We start from the raw sequence: 27,981 nt of genomic DNA on the forward strand, positions 1-27,981 counted from the left end.
GGGATTTTAATGCATTAAGAGAAATGACACAGGCTTAATCTTGATACATGTGATCTGTAATGATGTCTTTTTTAGAGTTTTAAGGATGAATGAAAGGTAACATCACAAAGTAGTAAAAGTTTAACTGGCCTCCTTTTTGTTGCTTTGGTTTCTGATTGTTTTGTTTAACTCAAATACAAAAATTGATGCGTATTAAGAAATTAAATGAAAATGAACAAAGTATCTTGGGTTCACCTTGTCTTCAAAGAAATGAAAATCAAAAGAAAAGTGTGAACCAGTATTCTCTATTTCTTTACATTTTCTATGTCATCGCAACAAAAATAAAGGTGCTTACTACTTCAAACACTTCCAGAAAGGATCTATTTATGTTCAATGTTTCCATAATAATTACACAAAACACTGTTATCAGTTGATTTAGATGCAAAGTTTTATTCGGCACCAAAATAATTATTTTCAGTGGAAAAAAAAGCCACATATGAAAGAGAAATGTACACTTCTTACAAAAAGGGTGAAATGTTAAAATATATAAAATAAATACAAAGGACTAGCTGTTTGCACTCTTTCATGTTCTTTCATCTTAAAAATGATAACATTAACTGCACTGAAAAAGAAGATGTAAAGGAAATGTCATTTGTTGTGGAGAGATAAAAAAAAGCATAATAAATTAATATATTGTGGAGGTTGCAGGAATCATCAGAATCTGCAGCAGAAACCGCAGCCCTTGTAGCTCTTGCAGCAGTTGCAGCAAACAGTGCACATGGAGAGGTGGCTCTGGCGCTTTTGTCTGACGTGGTTTGGCATCTGCGTGGGAAAAAAAAAAAAGATTCATGAGCGAGATGTCAACTCCAGCATTTCATCCTCTCGCTGTGTGGAGTGAGCATCAGGGAACTCCGTGGGGAAAACACAGCCACTTAAATTTTAATTTGCTCTTGGTAATTGGCTTAATTCATTCAGTCAATTGAACATACCATCCATGATTCCATTGACATCTCTTGATGTGCTGCAACTGGAGTGTCATTGCTCCCTGCCTCCTCCGGCTCTCGGACCTGTTAAATGAATTATGGACATGTAAGAGCCACATCTTTTCATCCTGACAAAGCATTTATAGCTAAAAAGGACAGGAGGTGAGATTGAGGGAAATTCTTACCCCGCTGAATGGGAGGGCAGAGCTCTCCAGAATGCAAATAAAGGCGAGCACGAGTGTCACTGCAACTGCAATGCTGAATGCCTTCATTTTAGTTGGGTTTGGTTGTTAAATCCGTTGAAGATTAGAGTTGATAAGTTTTCTTTCTCATAGGTCTCAGGCCACCGAAGAGCACCACGATGCCCTTAATTTATTCTTCAGCTTCTGTGATGGACGAGAATCGTCTAGGCAAGTGGATTTTCTTCAGATCTTTCACTTCCTTCCAGCCCTCTTGCTGTCTGTTGGCTGAATATGCAGAGCGTGAGTATTTATAGGCATACAGGCCCTGTGTTGCCTCATCACTGCTGGAGGCCCAGCCCATTCCTGGTAGGAGTTACCTAACTCCACTGGGGAAGTTTTGACCTCCTCATCATGCTATAGTTCTCTAACACTGGGGGAATTTTTTTTTTTCTGATCCAGCTTCTATTGTGGGCCCAAGTGATTTTTCAAATGTATACAGTATGAGTGCAATCGATAATCTGTAAAAAAGGACCTTTCTTACAACAAACCGTGCAAGAGCGCTGGAAATTTCCCAGCAAAGGTCAACACTGCACAGGTCAATCTATTCCACGGCTGACTGAGCTGCTCTTTTTTCTCGACCTGGGAAATCCTTCACGACAAAGAAGGAGCCTCTTTGGAATATCCACTGCTCAGTCAAAGCGATGTAATTACAACCTCTCCAATTGAATAATTATCCCCTCATTTTCAACATGTTCAGTTTTTGCATAATGTACAGGGACGTGCAGTTGAACCAAATTTAATCCCTTTGAGAGCAACGGACTGGTGGGCAGGATTAAAACTCTCAATTTGAAAGCCAAGGTGTTTCAATACGCATTCGATGAAGACGAATGACTCCGAGGTTTATTATGTCCAAACTGCTGAGAACTGTATCGTTTAATGTGTTGTTGTTTTGATGTTATTCGGGTCTGTTCTTTCATTCATCATTCTGAGATAATAAAGACCTCATGACATAGACACTGCGTTTGTTTCATCAAAACATAATTTCTCATTTCCTGATGTACAGCTTGTAGACTCAATCAATCAATATTTTTTTCTGACAGACGGAACTCAAACCAGTGTAAAGAATAATACTGACATGTTAATAAACTTGACTGCTGGTAATTTCAATTAAAAAATAAAAAAATAAATTCTATAACTGTAAATTCATTAAACCATTTCCCCTCATATCACAGCAGGGAAAAAATACCGCAAGACTAATTAACCTGTCACGGTAAGAAATCTCCTCCACAACAACAAGAGGCTGTGAATAAATACAAAATCAATACGGCTGGAAATGAAATAACGAAATGGAAAAATAAAGGTCTGAACCAATAAATAGTGGGCTGTGCATGCTGATAAAAAAAAAAAAAAAATCAGAGGGCATTTGAATTCTCATTATACCTTCAAAGTCTTTCCAAACTGCCTGTCCTGACTCAATTAGGGAACAACATGTTGCAGGACTGCTGCGTCAGTCTGTCTCGCTCCCTGATAACCCCGGCGGTCCGTGTGCTTGCTTTGGGTGACCGCAACATCACTATCAACAAATACAATCACGAATGGCTCCACACTAGTTGGAACCTTTCCATATTTGTCTTACATTCAGGGATAATCATCGAGTTGTCATTGAGCATTTTTTTTATTATTTACTTATTATTCTTAAATGTCTGTTTACGTGTTTCAGCGTGCAACAAAAAAAGGGACTATATGTCACTGTTCAAACTCATGATGGCAACTCATCATGTGTGTTGTGTTCGATGAACGAAGCATGACTCATTAGATCTCAGTGTGACACTGGTTTACAGTGTGAAGACCAAGGTTATTGATCCAGATGGTCCTGACTGAACAAAAGTGTTTTTCCACGCATGCATGTCTTATCCTGTGTTTTCCTGAGCATACATGTTGTTTTGCAGCCCCTGAAGCTATCGTCAGAAATCTTCTGGCCAAACAAAATCAGGCAGACTGATTCACCTCAGCAGGCGCCACTCTACCTTTTCTCTCCTGATCGAGGGCATTGCCCCCTGTCTGTCCCCGTTTCATCACTGTCCCTGTTGATTTCCCCTCCCCTCTATCCTACCAGCTCCATATGGGGCTACAGGACGGGTCGCACATTCCGCTACACTGCTTCCACCAAGTGTTTGCAATCTTCCATCAAAACTGGGCTGCAGATACATTATTGTTGGTGAATCTGTAGATACACTTGATGGAAGATTTTCTGATTAGTCTGCATTATCTGATTTTTTTTTTTTTTCCCTGCAGAAGAGAAATGTCACTTTGAGACATGGGGGGAGGAGCAGTGTGGAGTTCAAGGCAACGGGTGTGCTGATGATTGCTGGGATTTTCCCAGTGTGTGCTGAGTAAGAGGCATGTTAGAGGAAATTTGTTGGAATTTCCTAAATATTTCAGAACGAAACTAGCAAAAATTAGAATATTTTCCCCCAAAATAGAGAATGAAACTAGCAAGTTTATTTATATTAGGCCTGCATATGTGCATATGTATATGTTCAATGTATGTGCATATGTATTAAATTAGATTGGAGTAGATTGTCCTTTATTCCTCCCTCAATGGGGAAATTCTCTTTGTGCAAAAGCAGTACACTCAACACACACACGCAACTAAAGGGTAAAAAAAGTAAAAAATATATAATTACAAATATAAACAGTATATTCATTGGAATGAAAATAAAAGTAGTGCAAAAAAAAGTAGTGCAAAAAAATATATATATAAATATTCATATATATATATATAATAATTATTTGTTTAAAGATATGTGTAATAGATATACATATGTGTTTTGAATTTAACTTTATCATGTAACCGTAAGCATGACCTGTGATCTGAATCAGGAGCTCTCCTGGTTCAAGAGTGAGTTTCTTGTTTCTTTGCATACTCCCTTCTCTCCTTCGTGTCCTGTTTTTTCCATCCTCATTCTGAAACATCAGCTGGAACCTGTTAAATGCTTAAGGCCGTCAAAGGACTGCACAATGAGATGCCTCAAATCTGTACACAGACGTGTTACATTCTAAGAAGGTTGGTTTCATCCAGGAAATACTGCACCGTAATTGTAGCTTGTTTGAGTCGCAAGTTTAAATGAGATTTTCAGCATTTTGCTTCCTTCTGAACAAACATGATGTTATTTCAAAAGGGAAGGACTGCAGTTATTTTCATTTTGATGTTTTAGTCTAATGCATCATAGTCTGAAAGCTCACCTGGGGTCTTCTGACAAAGTAAAAGGCTTTACTTGTACTGTACTTTTCTTCCTGCATTTGATTTAAGTTATTCAAGCCGTGAACGAGGGTGTCTCTCACTGGCAGTTTGTGCTTTAAAATATTGATGATAAAAATAATAAAGATAATAATAGGGCAACATGCAATGGACAATTTACTCCTTTGTGCCCTTCACAAAATACATATACGTACATACATTGAAAGAAGCCCTGAATATGTTGACATGAGAAGTAAATACATATCAAATATTTTTTCACAAGGTGATGCTGAGTTCCGCTGCCTGACATTCACATCTACCCCGTTGATCAGGTAATCTATTGTTATCCCTGGTGAATTTTCCTGCTTTTACCCCTTGTGAAATTGTACATAAGCCCTTACTTATACATCCCTCAGCTTAAACTAGGCGGAAAACATGTTTTTCAACACTTGTAAAGCTTTTATGTTCTCTCATTTTGATGAAGACTCAAAAAACTGTCAGACGCAGGCCTCTTGTGGTTCAAGAAATGTTGGAGAAAAAAAAATCTGAGCTCAACCCAATCTACCATCTCTGACAGCAGAAGAATATGTACGAAACCTCTGAGCTGGTACATCTCTTATATGCCAGGAAGGTGCTGTGGTGTCATTAGTGTAAGCCAAAGAAAGATGAGAATCAGCGTGGTACACAAGGCAGGAGGCCCACTGTACGTTTGATGGAATAAAACTATTTCTGTCAGCCATTTTCAACAACTAACAACCTCTGAGAGAAAGGGAAAGCGAGGCAGCAGACGGCGCTCCCTGCCAACAGTGGGCTTGCTCCTGTTGCTAAAAAAAAAAATACTAAGGTAAGACGAGCCTGCAGGACATGAGACTGTAGCTTTCCAGCAGACTGGGCTGGCCAGCATGAGTTCAGTGAAAATCAGTCGAGCGTGTGCCTTGGTAGATGTACTGCAACACAAAAAATTAAAACAATCTTACAACATCTTCTCCAGCAGCGACTTTGGTTCTCCAGTAGGGTTGCCACCCGTCCCGTAAAATACGGAATTGTCCTTTATTTGAGAAAAAAAATGTTGCGTCCCGTATTGAACTAATACGGGACGCGATTTGTCCCGTATTTTCATTAATTTTTACACCATATTCTAGTTGAATTATTGAAATAAATGAACTTTTACACCATATTCTAGTTGAATTATTGAAATAAATTAACTTTAACACCATATTTTAGTTGAATTATTGAAATAAATTAACTTTTACACCATATTCTAGTTGACTATTGAAATAAGTTAACTTTTACACCATATTCTAGTTGAATTATTGAAATAAATTAACTTTTACACCATATTCTAGTTGAATTATTGAAATAAATTAACTTTTACACCATATTCTAGTTGAATTATTGAAATAAATTAACTTTTACACCATATTCTTCACCTGTAGCTATATTATACATCTGGGCTGATGTGGACATACATAGCATAGGAGGCTATTTCAGTTGCTAGTATGGTTGTCTGTCTCTACAGTCATGCAAGTTCAATGCTATTAAAGCACTTTAAACTTTAAATCAAAGCATTTTGTTTTTCATATAAAATAAACACATTTTTATTCAGTTTAGAAGTTTTAGGGCTTTTTTTTTGGCTCCCGCGCTGCTGAAATCAGGGCGTCCCTTATTTCTATTTCTGAAAGGTGGCAACCCTATTCTCCAGCCAAAGACCCTGACTACTGCTTCAAATCTGTTAAAAAGGGAGGCATTCATCCCCCAATTAATACATCAGTTAATTGTAGGTGAGTCATCTGCACTCAAAGGGAAATCTGTATGACTCATATTCTATTTTAAAATAACCTCACACCTTTGTGCCCTTTAATTTTACATTGCTTGGGCTGCTTGGGTCTCTTCAGGGGGGCTTTTCTGAGCGTCAAGTAAAAGACAGACATGCAAACAGCAAACACGTATGTCCCAATCGGAGAGGTGCGTGGGATCAGAGATCACCCACATCAAACAGAAAGCAGGACACACAGACGCCCGCCTGCCTGGTTGGCTGGCTACACATGTATGTGCAATGGCAGCTGATGCTCCTCAGAACACAGAGGGGCAAAAAAACGACAAAAACAGAGCACCGTGATCGCTTGTCAGCCTAAATACTACTGCCTTTTACCCATCACCGATCTGTCTCACCCCAGGTGTCCTCTCTGCTTTCAGATTTACATTACGAGGGCGCAGATCAGTTGATAGGATTAACAAGTGCAAACATAGTTCTGGCGCGCACATCTGAAATTTTTGTCATTTCTATTTCGAGAGCAGAAACTGCTTTAAAGTTTCATACTCAAACTCCAGTCAGATCTGCATCACGAATGGACAATGATCCCTACAGCTAAACCATGACTTTCATGGAAAACTTTCTTCTTTTTCTTCATGGCTGACATTTTCAGTTGTCACCAGCGGAGAGAGAAAGGTTACATAAATTTAGTTAATGATGGTTCAGGTCCATTGCGCTGTGACAGTTAACCAGCATGCTAAATACCAGGACACTGCTACTGGCTTATCTGAGAGGAACGCAGTCATCTGTTATCAGTGACACCAATTCTTTCTCGGCATGACATGTCAAAACGTCTGCTGTGTGGGAAAAAAATGAAAAAAAAGTCTAAAGCAGCTTAGTAGCAGTTCCAGCTTCTGAAATGTTCTTAGCAGTCAGATATAGTCTCTCAGTTGATGGCCTTTTAAATTTCTTATTTTGCCATGTGGCCAACTGTAGGTTAAAGCCCTGACAGACTTTTGCAGGATCACTTGAATATTACAATAATTAAAGCCGCAGAAGTTACACCAATGAGAAATCACAGTTTATCAATTCATTTGAAAGATTCTGAAAGCAGCATCTTATTGATAAAAAGTTAGTCGATAAATGACATAGTTGATGTTAGAGACTTTTTGAGACTGATCAGGACAATAATTTTGAAAACTTACTTGAAGCAACACTAGTTTGTTGACAGTGCTGTCAAACAAACTGCAGAAGCAGTGGCCATGACTGTCTCAAACTTTAATTATGACAATTTTGGCTCGGGTTACTTGAGATGAAAAGGCAGAAATTGGTTAATTTCCCTGCTGTGAGACGAATAAAGGTTTATTAAAGTCATGGAAAAATGACTCAATCAACAAACAGCTCATCGAACCAATACTTAATTTCTCCTCAAAAGTGATTCAATTAAAATCAGTGTTAAAAGTAATAGCCTCATGTATACCAGTGTGACTTCAGTATATGATGAAGAAAAAACAGAGTTGTTGGTAATGCTGGAAATGATAAATTATTGCATGTTGCTCAAACTAATTGTTTAACTGTAATCAGTCCCTGTAAAGATGGACAAATAGCTGACATAACATTTTAGATGGGCATGTAAAAGGTTAACAAACGGCTTCTGCCACTACAGGTGAAAATGTACTGGAGGCATACAAGGTCAATGGGACTCGGACCAACCCCTCAAGACATAGTTGCAGGAGGAAATACAAGCCCAGATACGAGACAAATGAAACAACTAAAGACATTCAAGCTGAAGTCCAAAGTCAAGGCACATCTCCGTCTGATCTATTGCCTTTCCAGCAACAACTGACTTCATAGAAGACAGATGACCATGGATTCATTATTAAAAGAAAAACATTAAAAGAAATCTCTGACTCAAATTGGCTAAACTGTATGTTGACAAACTGCAAAGATTCGGGGAGAAGGTTGATTGGATCGATGAGACAAAACAAGACATTTCTGACAAACCTCATCAGCTCTATTGTACGTTGACAGACTATAAAAATGATGCGTTCAAAGGGTCTGAATGTTGTTGAGTCAGGGAGCTCAGCCTCCCTCACAGGTCCTAAAACAGGATGATGTCCCAAAACACACAGTTGGAAGCTGCCAATAGTGGCTGGTAAAGAAAACATTGTGTAATACTTAAATATCCCTCTATGAGCTTTGATTCTTTTATTGAGGGACACGGGAAACCTAATATAAATGTGGAAATGGTACTCTTTAAACCTGAGACAGTTCGAACAGTTTGTTCAAGAAGAGTGGGCCAAGATGCCAGCTGGCAGAAGAACAAGTCTCAGAGGTCACTCGTTGGCAACGAGTGCTTACAAAGACGGAACACAATATTAAGGGCACCAGCAGTTTTATTTTGAGCAATTTATTCAGTTTTACTCTGTAAAATATTCCTTTGAATCAACTAGCAAAGTTTGATTTGCGTTAAACACGGAATAAATAATGGATAACATGAACTTTTGTTTACTTTTTAAGTTGAGGATACTCTCTCAAATGTCTCAAGTTAACATTTTAATGAAGGCTTATTTTCCAGCGTTCACAAAATATAATCTGTGATGTTAAAAGACGGACAAATGCAAAAGTAACAGAAACCCTACCTTAGAAGAGTTAAAAGGATTTTATTATTATTGTTGTGTGTTCAATATCAAAAGAACGATGAACCACAATCAAAATGAGCTAAGATTTTTAGCTAGTGAAAGTTTTATTTTCCACCATTTTACATAGAAAAGATGTCTCTAACCTGAGAACAGTGAGGCTGCTACACAAAGAAAGCTTCTTCCTGTTGCCATTTCAAAAACGGAAAGCAAGAAACAAACAAAAGAAAAAAAAAAAGAATTGGCCAAGAATGACCTTTCATTTGTTAACATTTGACTTCAAAAACATTGTTCCATCCTTTACATACTTGGCTTTCCTATGAGCCGTGAGGAAAAAAAAAAACTGAAAAAAACTCCACATCTATCATTCAGCTTTGGCCGTGAGCCTCGTTTGACGGATCAGACACTTGCACTATTCCTGTCAGGGTCGACTCCTGAAGTTGCAGCACAACAGCACCTTCACAGCACAAGCTGTTGGCTTCCAGTCTCAGATATTAAAATATGATAGTCAGCCCGATTCCGCCTGGGGTCTGAGAGCTGGTTCTGCTTTCCTGGATCCTGAGCTGTTGATACAGGCAGAAACAATTGTGCTCCGATTGGCTCCAAAGCTTAATCTTTCACATTTGCTCGCATTGCCCATAGCAGAGCAAAAAAAAAACAAACCATGTATATCCATTCACAACATCGTTAACAATGTTAATATTGGCTTTTGCTGTTTGTACACCCAATTAGAGTTTACTTATTGTTCGCCTGAGTGGGTGGAGAAAAACATGAGATCACCTCAAGAGTTTCCCACTTCTCAACTCTTCAGTCTTTTTCTTGGAGAACGAGTTGTGCTCAACTAAAAAGTGCAACATCGTATTTCCGTGTACTCCTTTTCCACAGTGAGCAGAGTCTCCGAGTGCCGCTCTCCAGGGTGCACCCCGCGTGTGCACCCAGCTCCACTTGAAGAGTTGCAATACCAAAATAGAGCAAACAGCTTGAAATGAAGCATATGGGAATTATTACACGTACTGAGACACCGCTAAATCACACATGAACAAAAAGATGAAAGTAAACCGACGGTACCTAAATACGGGTTGGCAAAAGTTGGGAGTTGCACTGCATTCGTCTCTCGTTGATTCAAAATGCTGAGTTGGAAGTTATCTGCATGTTTGACTTTTTCTTTTTCCAATACTGCAATACCAATTACATTATAATGTAACAATCGGAGCTTTACAAGTATTTTTTTTTTTTTTTTTTTTTTTTACTTTGACTTACTTGTTCAAATCAAGCAAATGCCCAACATTTCAAGTATACCACTCTTTTCTTTCAAACCAAGCTTTAAGATTGCACACACTTCATCGTAATTATTATGACAAATGGCCAGCATGGAGTTAATGAGTTATTGATTGTTGACTTGCCAGAGATAATCCCCTCTAACATTCTGTAACATCTGTATTAAAACATGAGTAGTCGTATTTACATAAATCAGCCCAGAGGCATCAGCTTGCACCACTCCTTGTTTGTCTTTGGGTGTAGGTAACCTATGTGTTTCACATTATTATTATTATTTTTTTTATTTTATTTTTTTTTTTCCAGAATCATGTTTTGCATACTTTGATGTTTTCTTACTTAAAATTCATTCAGGTTCTCTGGGGTGCAAAAGATTCAACGTAACTAGTCTCCATCAAGGCTTCTGTCAGCAAGCGGACTAATAAATTAAGATAGCTAAAAACAACATATTTATACAGAACTCAAAAACACAAACAGAATAAAAGCATGAACTATGACCAAATTAATATATGGAGAGAAAAACATAAACTGACAGTGAACAAACTTAGATGAATATATCATAGTCCATGAATGAAGCTACATAAATACAAAAACACCGGAGAAGTTCAGCAGAGGTTCTGTTTCAGAGCTAGTGCTGGTGGAGCACTATGATGGAGGTGAGTGGACATCTTTTCTTGAAGCATATTTCTACCGAGTTGCAGCAGGTGGTTATCTCAATAGGTCTGGAACAGTCAAGTGCAGCCACAAATGGCTGGTGAGGGGTTCACGACCTTGGAACCCAGGGAAGGAGGCAATCACCAAAAAAGAAAGTGATTCTCCACAAGTCCTTTTTCCAATCATCTCGCCTGCTTTTCCACCGCGTCAGTTACATGTTTGAGTGGTGGTTCTCCTCTCTGTTCTTTTTCATCTCATTTACTGTGGCGGAGTCTCTCCAACCATTTCGATGCCGTGCTGCTGGAGCTGCGCTCGGAGCAATGCGTTTTCATTCTTCAGCTCTTCAATCTTAAGAACAAAGAACAAGAAAATGAAAAAAAATCTCATCATCAACATCTTTATTCCTGTAACAGCTAAATATGGCGTGCAGCTTAGAGAGCAGGCTTTCTTGTTTGACGACTCAAATTGGCTGACGGTTATGCATACACTCGTGCTGTTCGGTACCTGGGATTAGACAGAATTCACGTAGCTCTGTTCAAAAAGACAGCTCTGTCCACAACCCACTGGATTATCAAATCTTGGGGTATGTCATCTCTGCTTCATTTCCCCTAAGTGAATTTTGACTTCACTGCTTCCCCAACAAGGAACCGGAGGAAGGATGAGCTTTGAACATCAGAATGAGAATATATTGCCAAGTGCCCTGAACGTCCGGGATTCAACGAAGAGACATGGCAGGGTCTCGGCTCGGAAATTTCACAATACTTTTGAGAGTATTAGCGCTTAGTTTTCACACCACCCCTGCGTATATTATTCCCACAGTCTCTCAAAGCCCTGATTTCAGGTTAACACTTTTCATTAGGAAAGAGCTACTCTTTGATCCTCTTTGTCGTGCTGTGATGATTAGCTATACCGCCTGGAGTCTCGGGTTGTGGGGGGGGGGGGGGTGTTTTGGAGAAATGAAAATGCATATGGGGCTAGGTGGAGTTCATACTTCTGAGACTAAACCACTGAATGTTGCAGTGCACCATAAAGCAAATCAGTCAGTTCAATACAGTGGTAATCTTCACAGCCACATATGCAGTCCCTTTTTTTGGCTGTCATATTATGCACCGGTTTATTTATATGCTACACCCGAGGGGACTTCAGAGAAAGGTTTGAATTATCATTCATAGACTTTCTTTACCCATTATGGCAGTCACTGAAACTTGATGGCACGTTTGCAGGCCAGAGAAAAAAAGAAAAAAGTGATATCAATACCTGCTGCCTGCACAGCTCATTGTCCACTTGTATCCTCTCAACTTCCTTCAGGCTCTCCTGGAGTCGCTGGTTGCTCTGCCTCAGCTCACGGATGTAGTCGCACGCCTTGGACAGGATGCCTCCTTTGCTCTGAGAAGACAGAGACTTGGTCAAACAGCGGAGAAGTCACAATATGAAATAGCAATAATTAAAAAGAGTCAAGTTTAATGCTGCTTACAGCTCCGGTCTTGGTGCTGTCCATACTGCAGTCGGGGATAATCTTGGAAAGTGTGACAATCCAGTTGTTGATCTTGTCTCTTCGTCGCCTTTCAACTGATACAATAATAAAAAAAAATAATTAATTTGAGATAGTGAATGCAGATTTGTCTTCATAAAGCATGTTTATATTTGCTGGATACTGCTGCAGTTTTCCAATACACCAAATGACTCTGGAAGCTCAATAGTAACCTCTAGTGGCCACTTTAATTAGAAATGTTGCCCAGTCTTGCAGTGTAATAGCAGTATATTTTGACAGGGCGTGCTAATTTTCTTTCAACAAAGAAAAAAGAAAAGAAGCCACATTTACTCCCCACATTCATTCATTGTGTTGTACATTCTGATGAAATCAAAAGCTACAATCATCACTAATTACCCACCTTCATTATGTTGTGCTCTTCTCCTTTCATCTCGTGGCGTTCGGGGTCCATCCATTTTCCTGCAGATAAATAGGAAATAAAACACTTTTTATACACCACAATATCTCCCATCTCTAAGCACCAGACATTCAGGCACAAATCCAATCCAACTCCCCAAATTCGACTAATCCTGTGCCTATTAAAAACCATTCTTTGCCGTTATCTTTAAATTCGGGACTATTGTAATTGCTATTCAAAACGAGCCTCGGAAATTGTGCAGTGCCTTTGGTGTAAAACCTAAAGATGCACAGCCATATGAGGTAACATGTGCAGCTGTGACGCACGCGCCTGGGGCCTCGAACCCTTTACTGGAATACTGATATCAGGCCAAACTTCCTCTGGCTCTCCTCTTCCCAGGTGAGCCCCCGGAGGGACGGCTCTACTTCATTATGCTGTAAAATTACAACACCGTAGAAAAGCAGATTCTGTCTATTGGAGTCTGGCCATATGCCTAATAACAAATCTGCCTTTCGTCTCTGTATCTTCCCTGAGGATACTTTTAATTAAGTCCCAGAGACATGGCAGGGAGGGTTATCCAATCACCCACCATGACATGAACAAGCCAATAACATGCTTACGTTTCATCATGTGGCGTATTCTATAGCTCAACCTTGTTCCCATTTCACTAATGGAAGAGAAAATACTTCAAAAATCGATCAAAATACCATGAAAAGGTGCAGAAACTATGTAAATACTTAACTTACTAAAGAAAAACTTGAAAACCAGCACAACCCTTTCTTATTAGATAATCTTGGAAAAGGTCACCTATAAAGAAAAGGTTGAACTTCTTTCGTGTCTGACGCTCTACAATATCTCACTCCTTTATACGTGAAAAACATGTTTTCCATCAACACAATTTAACAGCCGATAGGTTCATTTAAAATTGTCAGCCAGGCCAAATTACACTCTCGCCTATTTCAATATATCCTCATGGGGTTTCAGCTGTAAATTGCATGCCTAAAGAACTCTTAAAAATGTGAATGGATGTATGAATGACTAAATGTAAAAGCCCTGAAGAATGTCCATTTCCCCCTTTTCACATATCAGAGCCCCATGTCATCTTAGAGCTTTAGAGAGATATTGTTGCCACAGAAATCCAGAAAATTAACAGAGCAGGCACACCACTCAAGTGCGATTACACTTAACCACATTACTGGAAAGAAATTAATTTGTACAGGCTCATATATTTCATGAAAAAAAGATGCCATTTTCAAATCTTCTTCCATCTCTTCTCGAGTGCTTCTTTTATCATAACCAAGCAACGACCTCGACAGGAAGACTAATTTCCACAATAAGACGGGAGAGACAGTGCTTGGGCTTTGTAATCTTCCACAGATATCCTCCTTATTGAGCATTAAATGGTTATTCACCATTAGCTGGTCGTGTGAAGAGACTGCATTACTGAACACATTAGATTTCCACTGCCTTCCTTAATAAAAGGTAACTGCCAGATCAATGAATTATACAGCATGAGGAAAACAAGTTTCAAATTTGATAAAAGTGGTTTTAACATTAACTTCAAAGACAAAATTAAATGAGAACCAAACTTGGATACAACATAAGACACTAAAAATTATACTTAAAAAAAAAAAAAAAAAGTGTGGAGCAAGCCATTTGTTCCCCAGTGGAAAACAATGACCTAATTTCTAGGTCCTAATGCAAAATACATTTGGCACAAGCACGACTAACAACAATGGATTGGGGTCTGCAATGAACAAGCGCTACATCTGTGTGTCACACATCAAGAGCTGAGAGAAAATCACTGGGGACTTATGGAGAGGCAAGGATGCAGAGAGAGGAAGGCAGAGACTTGTGTGCTTCCTCTCTTCGTGTGATCAAATTTGATTAGTTCATGTGCTACAAAAAGGAGTGTGGGAGAAATGTGGAAACTGTCCTCACCAGTTTAAACCTTCATGTTGCAGCAGCTCGTTTTCATCTCTGCGAACGGCAGATAGGGTGGGGGAGTTTTCATTCACCATGTTCACATGTCAAAGGTAGCGTCAATTTTCATAGATTTACACTCAAAAATATCTCTTAACACTTGAAATTATTACAAATGATCAATTATTCATGTAGGAGGAAGCAAACAGAAACAGACATACTGCACACAAGTATTCTGACAGATGAGAAAACATTTCACAGTATTTTCAGGCATTTCAGTGCACACATAAATTGAACAGTTTGTTCTTTTGTCTCTGCTGAAAAGCCGTCAAAACGGCTATCAAGTATAAGGCGTCTGCACCCTGAAAGCCTTACAAAACAAATGAGCTTAAATCTTTCACAAACACGACATTCTTGAAAAACACACAAGCACAAAAAGGGTTGATTAATTTGCTATTTACAAAAACATAGATAAGAGAGTCAGTTAGTTAATGTTAAAGTGCATCTTCTCACTGGAGTTTACAATAATTTTATGAGCTGCCTGGAGACATATTTACTGACTATAAGTGGCAACAAAAAGTTTGTTCTTGATATAAATCTATTATTCCTTACAGGAAAACAATCGGAATAACCACAAAACAGGAACTTTCACGTGTTTAACGCCAAGTGTAAGCCTGGTGGAAAATGGACAAATATTCACTTAAATCAGAGAAAACTAAATCTGATTATGAGTCATGTGCTAAGTTTTTTTTGAGACAAATCAAGTAAAAGGTGGTTTGGTTTTTCCAAACCAACCGAAATGTAGCTACATTACATCAAGAACCTTGCCTCTCTCTGCACTATAGTCCATGTGTTACGGCACTTGAGTGAATCTGTCATTACAAAAATGTATTTTAAGTAAGCAGAACCAGCCCGATTTCGGGCAACTTAAATAACTAAAATCTTGGTTGACGTGTGCCTGCCGATCAACTTCATAATTGCAATCACTAGCGAGAAGCCAACAGTTGGAGAGAGTCTGCGATTGAGCTCTTTTGATGTGCAATGCTGTTGATTTTAGAGATAAACAACATGAGGCTTTAAAAGAGAGGGGACAATCTGGCTGACAAGTATCTGCCAAAAAAAAAAAAAACCTTTGGAGAAAAAACAACCCAACAAAACAATAAATCATCAATCATCATCACAGCACACCATGAAGATTTAAGACAGAATCCCTTAAGGCAGAAAAACAGTCTTCAATAAAAGTTAGAGAAAACAACAACAGCAGAACAAAAGACAGAATTTCAGACAATGATCCTTGTTGGTGCTTTATCAGTATGCTTTTCTTATTTTAATATTCTATTATATCTTTACCTTGCCTTGTATTACATATCTGGCTAAAATTCAGAAATGTAATTTCTGTTTACGTCTGTAGCATCTGACTGTATCTAATTATAAATACATACTAGAAGAGCATATTCCTCGCTCTACTGTTTGAAGTTCGTTGACTACAAATAATTTTGCATCCAGCCTCAGCACCTGCTGTGCAGCGAATCTTTGGCACAGACCCATCGTCAAACTAAAAAAGTGTTATTTTTGCAATAGTCACAGCCCCCCAAAAAACTAACTTGCGACAGAAATTAAGCAGATTTAATCAACAGCTTTTGGACACTGCTTTTGGTCTTTTTCCTAACTTTTAAACTCCAATCAAATTCACTTTCAAACTTTTAATTAGGAATTAACAGCTTGTTTATTTCAACTCATCAATGTCTAAAGTTGCAATTAGATGGAGGACAAAATTAGGGTTTAAAGAACCTGAAGATGTGTTTGTTGAGAGATACTGTAGATGATGGTGTATGAGTGAGTGACAACATTCATGTTACAAACACCAACAGAGAGGTCATACTTACGCAGTGTAGGGTTGTGTGCGCGGAGCTATGGTTCGTTGTGTGCCTGTCTGGATGACATCAGGGGGTGTCATCATCACATAAAACTGACCTGCGGGATTCATGAGCATATTAAGTCAGACAATGACTGACAAGACAGAACAAGAGTTAAACAAAATCTTACAAATCATATCACTGATGTTATAAATACATATATAATAAGTAAAAGGATAAAAAGAGCAACAAAAACTGTATTTCTCAGGTGACCTCTGGTTTTCCTGTTTGTAAAAACAGACAATAAATGTTCCCACAAAAGCAACATCTTAATGCTCGATATTCAATAAGCCAGGATTTTTCTTCTAAAATACTTTCAAACTTCATCTCCAACCTTCAATCACTTCTAAAGTTGCACAAAGAGTGCATTGTCTAAGTTTCTAGTTAGGTACAGCCGGTATCACCTTGAGGGAGTCTGAGTTCTGTGGGTGTGTCATGTGACACAAGTGAACATTATGGTTAAGTAAAAAGATTGGAAGGTTGTGTGGTTGTGCTGCATTAGTCCAAGAAAAACATATCATCAATTGGTTATGGATAAAGTATATCAAATAATCTGAATGATTCCTGGAAAGTTCCCTCACTGAAGCAAATTGTTAGGACTTATAACTTTAACTTCATGTTCTTTTCTGACATTTAACAGAACATTGTTGTTGTTCAGCTTGGAATGACACACTGGGGGTACAAACCTGCTGATCTTGCTAAAATGTATTTAAAATAAATAGGAGCTTAATTTAGTTATTAAGCTCATATTTATTTCAAATACACGAGTGATCGCTATGAAAATTTTGAGTCCATTAATAGGTATGTTACTTGAGTGGATTATGAGTCGCTGTAGTGCAAGTATTAAAAAATGAAATACATTTGCAAGTAACAAGCTATATTTGTTTTGTGAACAACTCTTTACATAGGACAATGGGTCCAAAGTAAATATGTCTGTTTAATTCTCTCTCGCTTTGAAATATGGACAAAATATGTACCACACAGTGGTACTGTGTTTGTGTCTTAAATACGACAGTACTCCTAGTTATGTTGTGCTGGATCTTAAGGTGGATGTACAAATCCCACATACTCCCACTTTTGGGTGTCTTTACACATTGTAACTAGACTTACATGACGGTAAAAAGCCTAGACAGCAGCAGAAACACTGAGCCATGAACAGCAAATACTAAGAATAAATGCATATTATTTCCTTTATTATGTAGTATATAACTTTGATCCAAGGTTTTATTCAGCTTCTCTATAACATGCAAAAACTGCCAAAACCCACCATCCAGACCTAAAGCTAGCAATAAGATTAAGCCTGCAAGAATTGGACCTGGCTGAGTTATACAGAATAAATACACACTGGTTGTGTGTGCCCCAGAATGCAATCATATAGTTCAAGCTAATTTTCTAACACGGTATGACCAAGTTTTCACGAAACACTAGCATGACTTTGAAATAGGTCCCCCCTTTTTTTTTTTTTTTTTGGAATCCTTAACATATTTACTGAAACACCAGGACGGAACAAGGCAAAGGTTAGTGTGTGTGCTCTTGTGTCACGGCTTAATGACACTGCAGAGCTAATGTGAGGGTCATGTCATCACAACAAAGCTGAATGGAAACAACTCTGCACGGGTTTTCATCCTGTCAGTTGAGGTTGCGCCATGGAACCATCAATTAACTTTTCAAAACAAAGGATCAATTAGAGCCTCCTGTGACACCGTGGCCCTAAATGTCTGTCATGGACAGGATGCGGTTTAAAAAAATAAAAAATGAATACTTGTTCCGACTTGAAACACTCAATACTCCTATATTACTCAATTTACTACACTCAATACACTACAGGGGGGGAATCATACACTAATAGTTTATTGGGTCACTCTCACCTTCAATTATAGCTCGCAGCCACTGTTATTATTAGATAAGCCTATGCAACATAACAGAGTTGCATGATTTATTTTCCAGGATCTTGTATTGTTTTGTACAAGGAAAGTGCTACACAACTAAACTTGCCTTGTACTGATGGTGGGAGAGGACTGTTGTATAAACTCGTCTACAGCCAGTTCCCAACAGGTTCCACAAAGAACTGAAATGCTTTTCCACTGGCCCAAAAGCACCAGAGAGCCAGGACCTTACGTGATTTATTAGGTCACCAAAGCAGAAGCAGGAAATCCATAAAAAGGGCACAAAATCCCTCAAAACAACAAGAGAAATCAAATTTTGGTACGTGCAGATGATCCCGGCCCCAAAAATCGTGTTTCGACTCCGAAATTGACTTAATGCAACTTGAAGTCATCAATATCTTCAGCACTTATGTTTCTGGACAAAAATAATTTTTTTTCAGTAATACGTATTTTTGATTGGATGGCTAAATCAGTAATAATGCATCCAGAATTCCCCTATGATATATGCTTTAAATTCACAGAGACTGTTTAAATATGGTAGTTGCATTGTTTAGGATGGCGACAATAATCACCACCCTCACCGTGACGTAAAGGTTCTTGCATCTAGCCCAGCAAGGTTTTGGTGCCGGCATTGCACCAGTTTTCTTGGCACCGAGTCGGTGCTTTCCTAGCAGCCGGTGGTCAAAAACAAAAAGAAAAAAAACAGGTAATTTCATTATTTCAGGTAGCCAGCTGACTTCCTTTTTTGAGCACATGGTGCTAGTGAACTTGTACCTGAACAACTGAAACAACTCTAGATCACAATACTGCCCAGTGAGGCTTGCACAGTGAGTACTTAACATGAGGGGTACCGGTACATCACTCAATTTTGTCTTCAAGGGTAAATATAAATTCACCAGACCACGTGAACCTTATCAACTACTGCAGAGTCCAATTCTTATGATCTGTACCGTTTTTTTCTTACATCAAGCCTTACCGATAAGCTACTTTCTTACAGACGTTTAGCACAATTTGCATGAGTTGTCTTCATTTGTACTAGTGGAAATGCTTTCACCACCACTATCAACACACTGCTACGAGTTCTCCCTTTGACTTTCTTCAATTACATTTCAAACATTTAAGAGATCTCTGATAACAGTTACTTAAAGGATTTTTCAGTAAGTTAAAATAATACCGTTTCCAGTTCCTTGCGCAGGTTCAGTAGTGACAGAAATCGCCTTTGTTGTTTTTTTGACCATTGACCATAATTTGACCATTCCCAAACAGAGTAACATATCTATTTGATGAGAGAAGATCATGTCCTTATCTGGCTAATATTTAAGATACTGTATATGAAACATTTAAGCTAAAGTCAACTCAGGGCTCCAGACTGCGACCAAATGCTCGCATTTTGCGACCAAAATTTGAGTATGTGCGACTGAATTTCATGTCCACTCGCACACGTGCGACCAGTAAATTTGCCAGTGGTTTTTTTTTTACACGTTAAACATGGAAGGGGTGCGTCAATGAAACCCCATATTTGCAGGCCAATGAGTGTGAAAGGGAATGAGTTGGGGGATCTATTTATTTATTTATTTTTTCCGTTTAATTTCACCAGCTCAAAGCAGGTATTACGCCCGGACTACATTTAATGCGACACAACGCGCTACGCCGCGCACATAAAGTTAGAAGAAAGAGATGGCGGGTATGTTTGGTTTTAGTAACATCATGCTCAGGCAATGAGTCTGCAATGGCCCAGACGGGAGACTCAGTGCTTAACTTTTATTTTTAATCCACCCTATATTCTTCTGGTTGTTCTCCGATATGCTCCCCTAAAGCATGAATTATGGTTCCGCCTTAAATCGATGCAGAGCCTACGCCGTAGCCTACGGCGTAGGCTCTGCGTTGTTGTAACGCGGAACCATAAATCAGCCTTCACCCGGTACATACATAGGTTTCTCTAAACATCTGTTCCCGCTACAGTTTTAACTAAAAGAAAATGTGCTCCAATACAGCAGGTCTCATAATTTTATTTTGAACACTGCCAAAACTCTAACTTAAAACGTAACTAGAACTTAAAATTTGCTTGACACAAATGAAAGTAAAATTTTAACACGTGGGAAAAACACCTAACCTTTTAAGTGATGTGTGTTATCAGGTGTAATGGCATTTTTAGGTTAGAAATAAGAATATTTCTTGGTAAGATCCTTAGTTATTTGAGTGAAGGCAGTGAATTTGGTCAACTGGTGTAAGTTCAGGGTTTTAGTAAAGACACAAGTAGGGAAATGTTATTGGCCAGTACCCCCAATATTTGTACATTTGTTAAGTACTGTGTTTAACAGTTACATTCATGGCTGAAAGGTTACTAAGCACTTTGTTACCAAGCACTTTTTTATCATGTGAATGTATGTTTTTTTAATATATAATGACAGCAATGGTGCTGTCAGTTTACTTTATGTTGCGGCATCTTTAAAAGTGCACAATAAAATGTAACACTGCATTTGAAACAGCACATTGTGGTAATTCATTAATCTATTATGAAATACGTATTACTAATACACTGAAATGTAAAAATTTGGTTAGCGTGTCGATAAACGATGTGCGCTCCTAAAATTTCTGATTGTACCCCTAAAAATTTTCAGTTAGGGGCTACTGTGCTCCTAGTGAAAAAAGTTAGTCTGGAGCCCTGCAACTACTCTGAAGTTTTGTGTTTTTTTTTTAGCTAATTTGGAGCCTTGGTTGTACATAATGAAGCTAAATACCTGCGATTCAAAGACTTCCTCATTCATCACACGGAAAACCATACAGGTAGTAAAGCAAAACAAACAAAAAAAAACCATACGATCATAAGGATGAAGAACGGGCAAGTGGGAACGCATCTGACAAAGTAAAATGCTAATCGACATGATCCATTTTGGCAATTTCATTATTGACTCAGATAACAGTTAAGTTTGAAGAAGCTAATTTTAATCAGGGCAGAATTTTTTTTTTTTTTTAATATATTTTTGAGCAAAGACTGATTAAAAGATGCAAAAATAATTTTTCAAAACTGACCTCATCTTCACTGAGCATATGATTACCCATCAATAATAAATATTCAAAAACAAAACGCTGATTCACTGTTGGGAGAGGTCATCTGCTCATCATCGCTATCATCCAGAAAAAGTTACATGATTTTAATCTATACCATCATGATTGATTCTACATTATCCAAAGCTTTGGGGATCGTTATTTGTTTACAGCTATTAAAAACTGAAGTTATTCTGATTTTAAAGTACTTTTTAATGCACTCCTGTCGGTCAAAACGATGGCTAAATTACCCCTGTAGTAGTATGATATGCTTCAAGCCAGATAAAAGTGAGAAGTGACTCACCCCCCGCCTGTGTGAGTGTGGGGTCTGCGGCGGCCTGGACAGACACGGTCCCGTCACTCACCGCGGTTGCAGGGAAGTAAGCGAAGCGGGTCTCTCCTCCCACTGCCTCTCCTGCTGGGCTTCCTCCATTACTAAACGGGTTTTGGATCACAGCCTGTTACAGATAAAAGAGAAACAGGGGAGAAGCATGAGCCTGTAGCGCTGGAGCAGTCACAGCAGGTGAACACACACCTCATTCTCTGCCAGGCTCAACGCCGCTGCCCCCTCTGGACCCCCAGGTAGGAAGCAAGACACAGTGCAGTTTGAACTGAGATCAAGAACCAGCACAGAACTTAGCAGAAATAACAGAAAGGTCTGAAAATCCATCAACATAGGGAAAATGAAAACAAAAGTATATTCTTGCTAGAATTTTAAACAAATCTGTTCTAGAGCCGTTTACGACTGTTGTGCACTATATTCTTAATACTGCAAAAATGAAAAACACAACTCCAGCCTCTTTTTAATCTACATAATCTTAGAGTCACTGTGTGCAGGCAGGCATCGTACTCAGGTATACGCTTAACTGTTCATGCAGCTTTGCCGTTTAACAAGCTAATACGCCTGCGGCTTCAATCACAACTAGATAGAGATGCAAAAATATGGAGTTTTATTACCAAGAATAAGACATGATTTCAAATTCAACGTTTATACATGAGGCAACTGTTCAGGTACATTAATATCTACCCACTCAAAATATTCTTATTTTTTACCATCCAAATTGTAGAATGCTACAAATGCAGAGCTGTGAAGAAAACAAAGATTATCTCCCCTGTCCTCTTTTGTCCCTCCATCTCATATAAAACACACATTAAAGGGGACCTTTTATGGCATCTAATACCTATTTTAAACAGGCATTGAATGCATTTGATTGTTTTTGCTAAATAAATTAGAAATTCAGCCTCTGAGCCATGTCTTTATCTTCCTAGTCTCTAACCTCATTCTCTATGAGTGATTCTGAGTGGGCGGGGAGGCTATGATAATGAGGCTCTGTGCTGATTGGCTGCCTGAATGACGCGATACACCGCTACAAAAAAGTGGCGGAAGCTCCGGCCGGCGGAGTTAGTTGTGGGCGTGATTTCACGCATCGGACGCCAACCGATGCAAATTGCATTTTGGTTGCGTAACGACAAGAGCAGAATATGAACGGCTTGTAGATCCACATCACACTGGACGGCTCATCCGGGCGGCTGTACAGACACTGCAGAATTTGGTTGTTTTCCTCCTTCTCTGAGTTGGCAGGCTGGGGGGGAGACCACTTTATATATGTTAAAGCAAGAAAAAACGTGTTTTTCATAATAGGTCCCCTTTAAGTCAGCCTCTACCCATTTAATGCAACCACATCTGGTCAATGCACAGTCATGTAAGTAAGGAACACTCACTTTCGCAGACTACATTTCACAAAATTTAGATCTTTTTCAGAACCTTTCAGCAACTTTTTTTTTTTTTAAATGCATATTTACAAAACATTTTGCTAAATGTCTGAGCAGACAGTACCTACTCTTTGTGAAAGACAGTCCCTTCTTGCTTCAAGCAGAGATGAAGACATATCTGTGCATCACTGCAACAATCTTTTTGAAAGTTCACTCCAAATTTAACAGAAGCTAATTTAACCAAGAGCATGCGGTATCTGACTAATCAAATGTAGTCTGTTCATGTAAGTGACAGAATAAAGAAGAAGCCGTCAAAAAGCTTACACCAAAGTGATAAAAAGGCATTCTGCTCCTTTACATATAATGTTAATAAGAATGACAGACGCCGCCCCAGTAAAAATCAGATTATAAAAGTACCGTAATAATTAAAAGATAACCTATCCAGCTTTTGTGGGTAATGAAGAAATGATGACATTTTTAATAAAAGACAGATGCTTAAAAAGGTCTTAGTCATCCCTATAATTACTGGTACATAATTCAGCTGTTGTCATCGCCTCTGTTTTGACAAATTGCATTTGTCTGCAGCTCACAACAATCCAATTTCTGCTCAGTAACCACTGCTTTGGTGTGTAAAACATACCAGCTGTGAAAGATGAGAAGAGTTGGAATTCACATGTCTGGTATTTTATAGTCTGTTTAAGAGGTGTATGAAAAAGTAATCATAATACATTTATTACTCACAGATTTATTTGGATGTACAGACACAAATTGTGTTTAGGATGGCTTCAGGTTGGTTTTTTAGTCTTTTCAGAGAAACTGAAAATACTGAAAAGGTGCCTGTGCCTTATATTTCATGAGATACATGAAGAGTAAATCTACTCTTTCAATGGTCCATATTACCAGAAGATTGTCTTCAGTTTAGGGCTGCAACGATTCCCCCGAGTAACTCGACTACAAAAAATGATCAAGGAATTTCCTCTGCCTCGAGGCCTTGTTTAATTCAGAAATACATTTAAAGATCACGTTTCGCACGGATTCTTTTAAGTGTGACACAACATGCTTACAGGTATGCATCCCCTATAAAGCGGAAGACGGCGACAGGCTTTTCGTGACACGTAATAACAGTTTTGCTGTACAGATGCCTGCCCGGGATAAAAACAGTGACAAGGAGCAAACGCAGGAAAGCAAAAGTAATAAGAGGAAGAGACAAGAGATGTCAAAGGTGTGGGATCATTTTAAATTGAAAATGAAGACCATGGTCCACATTGTTTAAGACTCTTGTTCCAAGTCCCGGTACACAGCATTTCTGTTTAAATGTATTGGTTCTGAATGTGAAGTTGCACAATTTAAAAGGCAGTGTTTAAGAGTATTTTTTATATTATTTTTGAGTGCGAAACAATCTTATTTATTTCTTTATGTCTCAGGAAATGTTAAGTAATTTTACTTTTATTTAATTGGAAAATGTAACAAACAGTTTACTACTTTGCCTAATATGTAAATAAATGTGAATTATTCTTACAAGGGAAACAACTTGGTTGTTTTTTATTAAGTGATCTGTCTTGTTTTCTATTGTATATTTATAATTGGGTTTTAATTACGCAAAAAGTAAGTTTTATCCAATTACTTGATGTAATATTCGATAAAATAATCGATTAGCAAAATATTCGATAGCTGCAGGCCTACTTCAGTTCATTCAAAGGTTGTTACCTGTGCCACAGCCTGCGGAGTCCCAGCAAAAGCAGCTGTTGAGACGACACTCACTGCTCCTCCTGCATCTTCTCTTCCATCGAGGTGCTGGTCAGTCACCTGGACCACACGGTACGTAACCTGTAGGGCAGAAAGAGACACAAAAGTATGATAAACCAAGAGGAAAACCATTATTAAAGCATTCTCATGTAAATCTTTACACTGCCTTACCTGACTTGTGGATTTATTTATCATGTCTGTTGCTTCAGTTCAGCCAATACTTGTATCTAAAGCTGCGATCCTAACTTCAGCAGAGGACTGATCTCACCATCCCTCACAATATGCTTATGCCTCAGAATGTGGCTGATTTAATTTTAAAAACAAGTGAAGAAAATGAGCTTGTTTGTTCCAAGAATCAGTATTTGTAACCCTCTATCATGTGACTCTCCTCCTGACTGACATGTGACAGTTGCCCCATGCCAATCCCTGACCGGACTGGAATCACATGATCGCTCACACTAAACCTGTTTACGCCAAATGAGCCACATGGATCACTGAGTTAATACCCACCAGTGTAAATCCCCCCAAATTATTTACTGGTATCACCATCTCACGATAGTCCATCGCTGACCAGCTATGGTCAGTTAACGGTATCATCCTTATTTAAAATAAATAAATAAAAAACACAAAAAAAAACCCATTCATCCATTCAGGCAATGGAACCATGACCCGTGTTTTTTTTGCGCAGTGAAAAAACACCGAAAATTGGTTAAAAAAAAATTAAAAGATAGAGAAGCTTAAAGAAATTCAACCTTAAACAAAAGCTGCTCCTCGTGATGAAACTCTGTTTTCGAACTAATAGTAATTCTGCCACACTTCAAGGTAAACCACAGCTGATATACCAGAGTAAACTAAAAAAAAGAAAATACAGGATGTGCCTGTGGTTTGGAATTTTTTTTAAATTAATTGTCCATTACTTTCACTCAAAATTTACACCATGGAGGCAATCAAATACTTTATACCATCCCTGTAAATGCCAACTATATCCCTGCGCAAAAATCTTCAGTCATTTATACATCCTGAGATATAAAATGATTCTGTGTACAAATGCAACATTAACATCCAGTCCTGAATGCACACTTAGAATATTTCTTAAATGCACATTAAAGATAAAGGGAGTTATTAAAAATGTCCTACATCTGCCACTTACCTGTCCACCCTCAGTACGAAACTGATACTGTATATTATGGTCACCAAATGCTGCAGCCTGTTGAACGTTGGCTATTGTAACAGCCGTCTGCTCCTCTCCTGCTCCGTCTGACAGCCACAAAAGAAACAACAAAAGAAACGTTTACAAACAAGGAAACAGCCAATTGCAAGCAAAGATAAATAGCAATGTAAATACAAACAGCTAAAACGAGCTTCATCAGAATCAGAATCAGGTTTATTGGCCAAGTCAAGTCAAACAAGACAGGGGATTTGACTCTAAATAGTATACTGTAAATAGTAGGGCTGTGCGATTAATCGATTTTAAATCTAAATCGGATTTATTAATCAAGACGATGTTAAAAAAAAAGGAAAATCGGAAAATCGATTTTCCTTTTTTGCAGCTGGCTGCATTACAGACAGAGCTCGTCTAGTCATCTTTGTTTGGTCAAGAAAATTGTAAATGTTGTCACTTTACTAAACTCAAGGAGGATTTACAGTATCTTTCAATTACACTTCATTCCCAATAGGGAAATTTGTTTGCTATTTTTCTTTAAAAATAAAGATAAAATATTTGAAACAATTTAGTTTTGTAGTTTTACCAAAAAAATCGAAATCGAGTTTACAGAGAAAAAAATCTGGATTTTATTTTTGTCCAAAATCGCACAGCCCTAGTAAATAGACAAAAGTAATACTGTAAATAGACAAATTACAGCCCTTATTAACATATGCTATAAAAGAAAATGCTAAAAATTCATGCTGCTGAAGTAAACTTTGTTCAAACCTATGGTGTTTGAAATAAATACTTTTTTCTGCATGTATGTTTATAAATAGATAGATGGATAAATAGATAGATAAATAGATCAGGGTTTATACAGCAATCCTTATGTTAAATTTAATACCAATTTAATACCTTTTTCACTATTCAGATTTTTTTTTTTAAACTGTCACAACATTAAGTGTTAATCACGGACCTTTTAACATTAATACAGATTTTGACCTATAGAACACTATACAGAACAGATTTATAGACTCATTGATGTTGACCAGATGTTTCACATTTATTTCACTTTGTGAATGGCAATAAAATAGACTGCTTAAAATGTAAAAGGTAAAAAAATAATACCAATTTAAAAAAAAAGAATACCTCTGACAGTGAATTTAACACTTTTAATGGCCTTAAATTTGGCAATTTTCATTTATCACTTTTTAATACTTTTTAAAACCCCGCGGAAACCCTGTAGATAGATGGATAAATAGATAGATATATAGTTACCTTCAGTCTGAACAACCTCTTCTTCTTGCTTCTCTTGGCTGGAAATCAAAATGGACAAATAATTCAGTTTTACAAATTACATAACTCGCCAACTTTCATAAGTATTACCTTTTAAATAAATAATTACTATTAATGACCCTCAACTCCACGCAGGTAAGACTTTTACTGCAAGCTTACCAAACAACAGCAAAATAGTGGGGAACATATACAATTGCTGCTGTCCTCTCGTCGCCTTCAAAGGCTGACAGCTGAAAAAAATATATAAATATATAAATAAATGAGTTTAAAAGGCTCCACTGAGCTGCCTCAGCTGCAGTTCTGTTATTACCTAATAATGATCAAGTCTCCCACGTTAGTACATTAGCCACACTGCACACCACTAGCCACCTCTACACCGCTCCAGAAGTGTCCGGGAGTCTCTATTAAACTCGTTTTGACAGCGGGTGTTTCAGGTCGGGCCTGGCTCGCTCGGCGTCCTAAACTAGCACTAGTGGCTAGCTCGTCTCAGTTGGCCATTTTGGCCGAGTCTCGGTTACCTTGCGGTGTCCAGACTCTGTTCGAGCATATCCATCAGGGTGAAAATAAAAAGTGATATTCGGTGTCACGGACGGAGATGGAAGTGCTGATCACGGGAACAAACACTCGGGTCATGTGAGAGAGACGGCCCAGGACACGTGAGGTATGTCTCGGTGTCGGAGTTAAAATGGAGGCCGATTAGATGGAGCTGCCGCT

The 27,981-nt window shown here is 38.3% G+C and overlaps 2 protein-coding genes across 5 annotated transcripts; both read right to left on the reverse strand.

Moving 5' to 3' along the window:
* Positions 1–402: 402 nt before the first annotated feature.
* On the reverse strand, positions 403–1,421 carry hamp (hepcidin antimicrobial peptide). Its single transcript, XM_061718489.1, has 3 exons — positions 1,148–1,421; positions 969–1,046; positions 403–801 (listed from the first exon to the last, which is right to left on the reverse strand). Exons 1-3 carry the CDS (start codon positions 1,232–1,234, stop codon positions 694–696), a joined length of 273 nt encoding a protein of 90 aa, XP_061574473.1. The 5' UTR covers positions 1,235–1,421; the 3' UTR covers positions 403–693.
* A 7,364-nt stretch (positions 1,422–8,785) lies between these two features.
* Positions 8,786–27,972, reverse strand: LOC133437550 (upstream stimulatory factor 2). Of its 4 annotated transcripts, none has more exons than XM_061717312.1 (11): positions 27,786–27,972; positions 27,250–27,287; positions 25,978–26,084; positions 24,789–24,908; positions 21,673–21,826; positions 16,405–16,492; positions 14,537–14,575; positions 12,599–12,657; positions 12,181–12,275; positions 11,964–12,107; positions 8,786–11,054 (listed from the first exon to the last, which is right to left on the reverse strand). In XM_061717312.1, exons 1-11 carry the CDS (start codon positions 27,818–27,820, stop codon positions 10,965–10,967), a joined length of 969 nt encoding a protein of 322 aa, XP_061573296.1. In that variant the 5' UTR covers positions 27,821–27,972; the 3' UTR covers positions 8,786–10,964. The 4 variants fall into 4 exon arrangements, with proteins under 4 accessions (XP_061573296.1, XP_061573297.1, XP_061573298.1 ...); XM_061717313.1 differs by having other exon boundaries at positions 11,964–12,092; positions 27,786–27,971; XM_061717314.1 differs by lacking the exon at positions 14,537–14,575.
* Between the last annotated feature and the right edge of the window lie 9 nt (positions 27,973–27,981).

Source organism: Cololabis saira, chromosome 3, assembly GCF_033807715.1.
Source record: "Cololabis saira isolate AMF1-May2022 chromosome 3, fColSai1.1, whole genome shotgun sequence".
Lineage (NCBI taxonomy): Eukaryota > Metazoa > Chordata > Actinopteri > Beloniformes > Belonidae > Cololabis > Cololabis saira.